Source organism: Phaethon lepturus, unplaced genomic scaffold (genome assembly GCF_000687285.1).
Source record: "Phaethon lepturus isolate BGI_N335 unplaced genomic scaffold, ASM68728v1 scaffold28280, whole genome shotgun sequence".
In the NCBI taxonomy this organism is placed as follows: Eukaryota; Metazoa; Chordata; class Aves; order Phaethontiformes; family Phaethontidae; genus Phaethon; species Phaethon lepturus.
In genome coordinates, this window is record NW_010513024.1 from 14,893 (window position 1) to 24,303 (window position 9,411).

At 55.6% G+C, this 9,411-nt stretch overlaps 1 protein-coding gene across 1 annotated transcript in view; it reads left to right on the forward strand.

The window, feature by feature from the left end:
- C2CD2L (C2CD2-like) overlaps positions 1-3,217 on the forward strand; it is an 11,464-nt gene extending 8,247 nt beyond the window's left edge. The window contains exons 12-14 of the mRNA XM_010289057.1: positions 580-737; positions 1,250-1,532; positions 2,997-3,217. Coding sequence (XP_010287359.1) covers positions 580-737; positions 1,250-1,532; positions 2,997-3,217 — 662 coding nt within the window. The remainder of the gene's footprint in view (positions 1-579; positions 738-1,249; positions 1,533-2,996) is intronic.
- Positions 3,218-9,411: the final 6,194 nt, after the last annotated feature.

Consider the following 9,411-nt stretch of genomic DNA (forward strand, 5'->3'; position numbering starts at 1 on the left):
GCGCAGCGACCGTGTTCCTTAGCCTTTTTTGGAGAGCGGCGGTCTGAACGTGGCTCGCCAAATTTGTCTGCGTTCGCTGCTGAAGAGAATGTCCTAGGGCCCGAACGAAGGCGGGGGCGGAGGGGTGGTGGCCGGTGGGGGCAGGTAAAAAGAAATTCCGCTTTGGCTGTCTGCTCTGTGACGCCGGGTGTCTCCTTGCTTGGCGAGAACATCCCAGGCTATCCGGACCCAAAGCGCTTTGCTCGTCCTGTACTCGGGGCTCCAACGGTCTCTGGCACATTGCGGAGTGGAGACGCTGTGGCCATTTTGACGGTTTGTGGCTGAGGCTGCCCAGTCTCTTGGGAGTCCTCAGAAGCCTTTGCTGAGCGGGAAGGGTATTTTAACGATATGTCCCGTGGGAAATGAAACTTTTTGGGCACGTAGAAGAGGCGAGAGCTATACAGAGCTTCCCTTCCTTTGGTTTTATTTGGACAAGTCCATCATAAATGCTGTTCTCTGCCTCTGAGCACACAGTTGCCTGTTATGAGCGTCGCAGTCGGCAGGCGACCTCTTGCCCGTGCCGAAGGTCGCTACTTGAAGCATCGGTATCTTTCTCATGCTCAGGGGATAGCCTCGTGCCCAACGGCTTGGATCCGGTGGCAGAGACAGCGATACGGCAGCTGACGGAGACGAATAACAAGCCCGCCAAGAAGACCCCAACCAAGCGTAGCACGCTGATCATCTCGGGAGTTTCCAAGGTCTCTGGTGGTTAGAGCGCTCTGTTTCCTGTCTGGGAGGTTGTTTCTAGGGACGCGCGCATGAAACAGCCCTGTCCCGTAGGGACTGGTGTGGGAAGGTTCCGGTACGGACGACTTGTTCGGCAGAGCCCTTTGGCTGCTTCCTCGCAGCTTGTCGCTGCTTCTCAGCGAGTGTCGAAGGTACCTCGCCGGTTTGCAGGGCAGCTGCCGGTAGGAGTTCACAAAGGACGGCTGCAGAAAGGAAAGGCTGCTGCTGTAGCCAGTCATGGAGAATCTAAGGAGTTCTCCTTGACCTTGCTGACACTGAGCGAGGGAGGCGCTGCGGAACGCTTTGGAACCGGCTGCGTTCCAATACGTTTAGGCAAAAGAGCGACGTCTGCGTGTCGGCGCCATTTGGCACCGGCGATCGGAACCAGAGTGTCCGTGCATAGGCGTGAATGGAAGGAGGGAGACGGACGCGATCCTTTAGATCCTGTCTTCCTGTCTGTCTGACCCTCTAAACCCCCCTCCAGGTACCTATCGGTCAAGATGAAATGGCACTTTCTCTGGGTTACGCCGCATCCCTGGAGGCTATGGCGTACAGCGATCCCGCGGCAGAGGGCGCCGTGGACCAGATGCGCGATTCTGCCGAATCGTCGCGGACGCTGGAAGCGTCGCCGTCGGGACAAAAGGCTGGTCAGGAGCTGGATGAGACGACGCGATCGGACATCTCTGAGAGACCGTCGGTGGAAGATGTTGAGTCTGAAATGGGCTCCACGGGAGCCCTCGAGACCAGGAGCTTGAAAGATCATAAAGGTAAGGATGACCTGTTCAGCGGTAGCTAACGTTAACCTGTTGTACTCGAGGACCAAGTGATGTCCGAGTTCCCTGCCCGAGCCCGGGGGCTGCACGGTGTTTTGGCGCAGCGAAGAGCGGCTTCTGTCGGTGCCCGGAAGAGCCCGCCTTTCTCCCATGCTTCCCACTGGGGCGGTTCCGAAGTCCTCTGTTTGCAGGCGTTCGATTCCTGTGGCCTTTTCTGTTTCTGCACTCTCTTAGATGGGAACCTCATGTGGCTCGCGCGTTCCCAAGAACTGGTTTTCGCTCCCCGGCCTCTGGGTCCGCGGATCAGGCGCGCGTCCGTAAATAACGATTCCTCCTCTGAATTCGCCTGCCTCTGGCACGGGAATGGAGGCCGCCTAACGGTGCGGATTTTGCACGGGCCTCAACACCCACCCTTTTTCTCCGTTAGCCTCGAGGTAGCTAGGGCCTCTGACCTGTCCATGCAAACTCTCCACTTTTAAATGATGGAGCGGGCCTGCCCCAACTGGGCCGCCGTTCTGACTTTCCAGGCTCGTGTCGGTTAGGCGGATGGCGCAGCTTGGATTCGCCTGCTTGTAGCCATGATGCTTTTGGTTAGCTGGCGACTTGGGTAAACGAGCACGAGTCAAAATCTCGCGCTCTCGCAATAGGAGAGCGGGATGGGTTTCGGGGGGGGTTGCGCCCTGGTACAACTGGGTACGGTTTGAGCTGCGGTTGGCCCCTTGTTCGCACGTCGGTGGGTAGAAAGATGCACAGCTTGGATTTTTGAGAGACCTGGCGGGTGGGAAAGAGAAGGAAGAAAATGGAAAGTAAGCCCGCTCTTTAGGAAACCCCGTCGTAGCTTTGTGTGGTGTGCGGGTTTTTGGAGGTGCCTTTTTACACCTCTTTGGGGCTGACGGCGATCAGCGTCTCCGTCCTGTCCCGCCCATGTAAGTCATCCGGAGCCGTTGCCCGTATATGTCTCCGGATTTGGGTGTCTCGTGAAACCGCAGGCAGTTGTTCCAGGGGCTTGATGACTGGCTAATCCGAGCACCCTTGATATGGGCTCGTCTGAGAGGCCTTTTCCCTGTTGTGTGTGTGTTCCTCCTGGTGCTTCCGCGAGCAGATGTTCTCGCTTGCTTTCCATTCGTACGGGTCTTAGCTTTCAAATACGATTCTGCACCGTTCCGCCAAAGGGAGGACGTTGTTGCGCGAAACGAAGTTTACGCAGAGGGAATGTGTGATGGCGCGCTTAGCGAAGCGGCTCGTTGGTATCGGGGTCTGTCATGAACGTAGACGCCACCTTGCAGTTGGGAGCTGGCATTCACCAACCTGTCGTGTGCTTCCGCCGCTCGGGGCGGAAGAGGTCTTTGCTGCTCGTCTGAGAGCGGTCGAACGGCTGGGTGTGTTTGTTGCCCCCCCCAGACTCGCCAGGACAGGGTACTATCGTGGTTTCCATCTCCTTCCTTTCTGTCTCTGCAGTTAGCTTTCTTCGGAGTGGTACCAAGCTCATCTTCCGGAGAAGGAGCAAGCAGAAGGAAGTGGGCCTGAGCCAGTCGCACGATGACTTGTCCAACGTCGCCGCCACCTCTGCCACCAGGAAGAAAGCCGGCAGCTTCTCCCGCCGCCTCATCAAGCGCTTCTCGTTCAAGTCTAAACCCAAACCCAAAGCTAGTGATGACATGACAGCAGGTGAGAACTAAAGGAGGGAGAAGCCCGTCAGAAAGATCGCGCAGCGATCCTTTTCTAGTCTCTTGTCTTCCCGCTCCGCGGTGTCTGTGACCTGCAGTCCAGTTCCTTCCAACCTTGGCTGAGGGAAGACGCCCCAGCGCTTTATGCCGTTTGGGGAGCAGAGGTGGCAAACCTGGCGCTTAGGCTGCTCGTCTGCCTTGGCTTAGCCTTCTCTGACTGTCGTAGCCCTCCGTGCTCTCCCAGAAAATCCAGGTGGCCGTGTTGATCCCCGCGGGGGTCCTGGGAGCTGCGGATGCGACTCTGCCCATGTAGCTGTCTGGCACCGCTGGGTGCGTCCCGGAAAGGCGGGGGGGGCCCTTTTGAGTGGCAACCCTCAGAGTTAAAGGTCGAGAAACTACCGTGTTACCTACGTTGCCGAGAAGCGTGGGACGTAGCCTCACTCAGCTCTTCCAGCGAGAGAGGATGACACGGTCGACGGCTGTCTAAACACTCTCGTTGCTTCGGCTTGGTGCAGAGGCCCTAACCTGACTGAAGTGTGGCGCGGGGCGACACGTTCCCGGGCCGTGAGCTGTCAGGAGAGCCAGCTGCCGTTCTCCACCCGGCACTGCCTTCAAAACAGTCTCCGGTCTGGATGGTGCCAAGAGGTGCCTGCTTTCTGTGCTGTGCGGATGAAGGAAGGAGTCTCTAAGAAGAAGGAAGTTTGAATGGCCGGGTGAGTTTGCTGTCGAAGCCCGGGCCCGTGCGAGAATGTCCAGTCAGTGCTGCCGCCCCGTGACGTGGCCCTCTTTCCGCATCCATGTTCTTGCACGGGGACGGGGCCGTGCTGCATGCGCATGCAAGCCGTTGTATGAGCGAAACGCTCTCCCTGGGGGGTGGCTGGGGGTGTTGCCTGGGGGGCGCCAGGCCATCTTTTGGACCTGCGGGGCGCCTGGTCTCTCGCGCCGAGGACCAGCGCTGCGCCGAGGATGGACGGCGAGGGACGCGGCAACGCTAACGAAGGGCGGCCTGACGCTGAGCCTGAAGCCACGTGGCAGAAAGATGTGAGAGCTTACATGCTTTCGTTGATGAAAGGGTTTCCTGTAGTAGAAGGAGCTTTACTCGATTGCATCTGGTATTTCCTTTCTTCTAGCGAACCCAATCCACCACGTGCAGCGGGCGTTTCTGCAGTGGGTATTTGCGGAGGGAGTGGTGCGCAGGGGAAACCGGACTCTTCGTGCGAGAGCGGACCACCCTTCCGGACAAACTCGGTTTCCCGTCTCCTGAAGCGTGTGCATCGCGAGTGTCCCCAGAGGCTCCATTTGGATAGTGTCATGACAGTCTTTGGAGAAATGCTTGCGCCCTGTCGGTGCACCTGGTTTGAAAGGAAGCTTCTGCTCTCCTGTGGGTTGTAGATGTGTTAAGGAGATGGGGCAAAGGGGAGAAAAAACCTCGCTGATGAGCGATCGCCTAGGCCTGGCTGTGCTCCCTAGCTCTGCTCTTGTCTTATGCTACCTCCCGAGGCGGGGGCTGAAAAAGGCGGTCGTTGTCTTGGCAGCGCGCATAGAACGATGCGTTGCGTTGCGTTCGTCGGAAGGATGAATCCCAGCTTACCGATGCGGTCGTCCCGTGCTGTTTCCAAAGACCGGAATGCGTTTGATGTGCCGCTGCGAAAGGATTTGCGGGCGGGAGTTTTGGGGCGTCTCTTGAAAGCGTCTGGAGGCAGGGAAGGTCAGAGGCGCCCGGGGCTCGGAACGAAAGTGCCGGTATGTGGTGGCAGGAGGGACTCTATTTCCCATTTCTCTCTTCCATGCGTGAGAAATCAGGCTGGTCTGGCTGGCTGACCGGGAACCTCTTCTCCATCTCTTGTTTTGGTCTGGGTGTCTTTCTATCATCCCCGAGCTCTTTCGTGACTTTCATCCTTTGTTTCTTTCCTTGTCTGCACGGTACTGCATCTTTGTTGGCAGCTCTGTGCCCTACAGAAGTCGGAGCACTTGCTGTTTCTCGCTGAAAATCATTTTCCTCGATGTGAGCGACTGGTTCCTGCTGCAGCGCTGATGGAAGTTGAAGATCTGTGGCTCACCTCTAGCCGTCTGGCCGCCAGTTTGACCCAGCCTTCGTTTGCTGGGTCAGCGCGACACTGACCCGTCCGCTGCAGGCGTGCCCTCGTTCACAGAGCCTCGGGGGTTTCGTTCTGCTTTGGCATTCTCTCGTGCCATCCCTGCTGCCACGACTCTGTCTCTGTCGCTAACGGTACTTGACTCTCTGATTTTGGTTTTTATTTATTCTTTTTTAATACTGTATAAAGGTCGCTTTCGAGGAAGAGCGCTGTCTTGAGCCCAGGCAGCACAGCTTCTTTAGTGGGATGGCGGTGAAACCTTGTGTTACAAACGCCGGCTTGAACGAAAGGATACTTTGGGAAGAGCCAGCAGCTCGTAGGTTGCGGGTTTATCGTGGGGCCTTCCGCTGGTCTCGTTTAATAGTCGTTAACAATTTTTTCCTTTAAACCTCAAGAGCAGCTCAAGCTGTCTCGCTGTGGAGCCGCTGGAGGCGATTGCTCGAGGCTCCCACCTGTGCTTCCAAAGTATGAATCTGGGGCTCGTGTACTTGAGGGCCGTGAGGGCCAGCGAGCATTGTCCTTGTCGCCGTAGACCAGAGGTGAAAAAGGCGAGCGAGGTTCGTGTCCGACAAACGCATACCTAGAGTTTGACTGGAATATTTTGATCTGGCTTGGAGGAAGGAGGTGACAGGAAAGCTAAGAGAAAAATCGAAACTTGATTTACTTGCCAGCCTCAGGGACTGAGGATCCCTTTGTAGCCGGGTTAAATGGATGACTCCTGCCCTACGTCCATGGGCTTTCCTGAATTTGTCCCCAGTTTGTCAGCTCAGGCTGTGCCTGGTGATCAGTCGCGCTGGAGGTACCGTTTTTGATTTTAAGCTTTGGCCTGGCGGAAGAGTCGTGTGGGGAATCTCCCACGCTGAGGTCTGTGGAACGAAGGGTACGTGGGATGCACGGCAGTTGGCGTGCGTCTTCCCTTGAATTTTTGTCAGCGCTCTATCGCGGGCGGTGAGTCGCTGTGAAAGTTCATGTCTGGTTAGGTAGCTTGCTGAGGAAAGGGATATTGTCAAGCGCTGACAGAGTGTATCCCCAAACGTGAGTTCCCACACCCGTTTGAGTTTCCTAGCGGAGATGTACCTTCTGCTATTTTGTCACTTCTCAAAGCGGTACAGCGTTGGACTGATGTCGTAAGCTTTTACCATCTTCTAAACGTTCTTGGTAAATGCAGAACATTTTTCGGGGTGTTTGGGTAAGCTGCTGTTTGAGGGACAGCAGGGTAAGGAGGAACGGCTCAGCTGTGCACACCGGACATTTTTTAGTCCCAACGCGCTCCTGACGAATGTGTAGATTCTTTCTGTTCGCATCCATACCGCGGCTTCCTTTCTCGCGCATGCAGTTGTTTTTGTCACCAGAGTAGCAGGCGGCTGGTTTTGTCGGTCCCAGCTGCGTGAGCACAGGCGACTCGCTCGGCTTCCCGAAGCCAAGGATGGTAACGCATCTGCCCTGTGGGAAAGGTGTGAGGATTCTCCTATCCTAATCTTATCAGAAGCAAACGCTCACGTAGGTCTTAGACGTCCAGAAACTGTAAAGACGGAGTCCCAGGGAGCTTCCCCACGTAGAACTGCCGTTTCAAGCAATCTCTTCTATATTTATTCCCTGCTTGTGCTTCTGGCTCTAGGACAGAAGAAGTGCTATTTGAAATCCGCTTTTCTCTGTTTTAACTTTTTCCGGATACCCGTGCCCTCACCTCGGTACCGTCGTGCCGTCTGTGGCGTTTTGTAATGCCCGGAACCACGGAGCGACCCCGGTGCATGGTCCAATCTAACCCTTTGGACTGGAATGATCTGTGGTTGTCAGGTTGATGTCTCAGGGTAGGCTCGATATCTGCACCTTTTGAAAACGGTCCTCGACTGGATATGTGGGGGAAGAGGAGCAGCGGCCTTGAACGCGTGGAGGCTTCTGAAGGAGTTTGGCCTGCTTGCGAGGGTCTGCGTTCCGAATGCTGTGTTTCACTGCCGGCTATGCAAGTAGAAATGGTGACTGATAAACGAAGCCAAAGCGTACATTGTGGGTTGTGGGGGGTTTTTTTTGTTCTTTTTCTCTGCTTCCCCCCCTCCCCCTCCTTTCCCTGTTTTGGCCCCCCTCACCCCCATTCCCTATTTTGGCTGAACAGAGTTACTGGAACTTACCTATGCTGTGTATTTCTACTTTATGAAGAAAATAGATTTCTGTAGCTGTAAGTATGCTTGTAAGTATATTTCTATCTGGATATGTCCTCTCCCCGTGTTTTGGTAAGGCTTTGTAAGAGCCTCCCCACTGAAAAAACGCTCAGTGTCGACCCACGAGGGCCATCCTCTCAAGGCGAGAGAAAACAGGCGTGGGAAGAAGTGGAGGGAACTGTAAAACCTTGGTGTTTTGGAGGTGCCGTAGGCTTTAGCGCGATGGATGAGGCCCAATACTCAGAGAGGGCGCTCAAAGGCCGCGTATTTGAGGGCAGAGGGATCGCGCGTTTGAGCGCGCTTGTAATTAGAGCGTGCTCTGCGAATGCCCGTACCGGTCATGCTGCCGAGTGACTGGGGCCGACGGGTGGGTCGGGAGAGCGGCCTTCCCGGCTTCTGTGGCATCCCCAAAATATTTCTGACGCGGACCTCCGCAGCGACGGACTTGAGCAAACGAGTCCAACTTCTGCCACTGTGAGGGCCCTCACGCCGCTTATGTAGTTGAGGATGGGTTTTTAGGCAGGTTGGTTCAAGTGGGGGAGAGCAAGGGGAGACCGCTCGGGCAGAGAGCTAGTCAGAAAACAGTTAAGCAGCGGGGAGTGTGATGAAAACTCTTGCAAACCCATAGAAGAGGGCCACAGGCACATGCCATTTCTAGACTAGAACCGGGCGTGCAGCAAAGCATAAGCTTGCAGATGTTTTCGTTTCGCTTCTTTGTCTTTAGCAAGGACGCTTCCTTCCTGCGACGGCTTTTCTCGGTTCGCCATTCGCTAAACCTATGGAGAAGTCATTTCTAGGTAGCCAGCGAGATGCTCGAAGCTTGGGTGGCTGGCCTTTGCCTGTTTTGGGTTCTTTTGCCTTGTTCTCCCCTCCCCGTCTCTCCCCTTCCCACCCCCCACCACCCTCACCCCACCCCCGGGCACAGTGAGCGTCACAGTAGAGTAATGATTCCAGTAGCGGTCAAACTTCTGGAAAATGCCTTCATGTCCTTGGGATATCGCAGCTCTTCCTTCCACGGGTGTCACTGCTCCGCGCCGCCTTTCCTTGCTCGTACAGGTACTGGACCGAATACCCATGCCGAATTTGAGTTAGTGCCCCTCCTTGTGCGTGCTCTTTTGTACTTTGATGCCTTTGCGCTGGGTGGGTTATTTTAACCCCAGGTTCTTTAGAGGAAAAAAAACAGGAAGTGTGTAGCTGTTTGAGATGAGAATGAAATGACTTAATTTGGACTAAATGAATGAAGTTCTTGCACCTTTGTAAATGTTGAAGAAGAATTCCGTTGCTGTGTAACGGTTGAACCCATTAACTTATTAAATCACCTGGAAATCAAAACCTGACCCTGAGTCTGACTTCATACCCGCTGGAGTGGGGCAAGTTGGGCTTTGGGGTTGTAGAAGTTCGTAAGACTGTTGTCTCTGAGCAGCCCTTTTTGCCAAATACAGGTATGCGGGTTTATGATCTGTAAGACGTCGGCAAGGGCCGTGGCCTTTGCGGTGCTTCTAGGAGACAAGGGATGCCCGAGACGGCGCCGAAGCCTTCGGTTGACCCCGGACCGGTGGCGGCACCCTGGGAAGCTCTGTTACGGCTTCTAGGTGCTCCCTGCCTTCCCCCTCATGTGCCCCTGCTTCCACATTTTATTTTCCCTGAGCCTGCCCTGCTTTCCCTTGTTGCTCATCCTCGCTTTGGCACAGGGCCTCCGCGTCTGCCTGCGAAGTCAAGGTAGGCCAGAGAGGCGGTGGCTGCGTGTTTCTGCTCGGGGAAGGAGGCGGTGTCGGGCCGGCGTGTCGGCCTTGCCGCTTGCGCGAGGGTTCATCTCCCCCACGGTTCCCGTAGCATAAGACGCCACCATGTGCCGGCCATAGTTGGCATATTGGGAGCTGCAGAAGGGCTGGGAGATGGACATGGGGCTGTGTGTTAAGAGGGAAACCAGGGTCAAGGAACAAGCCTAGCC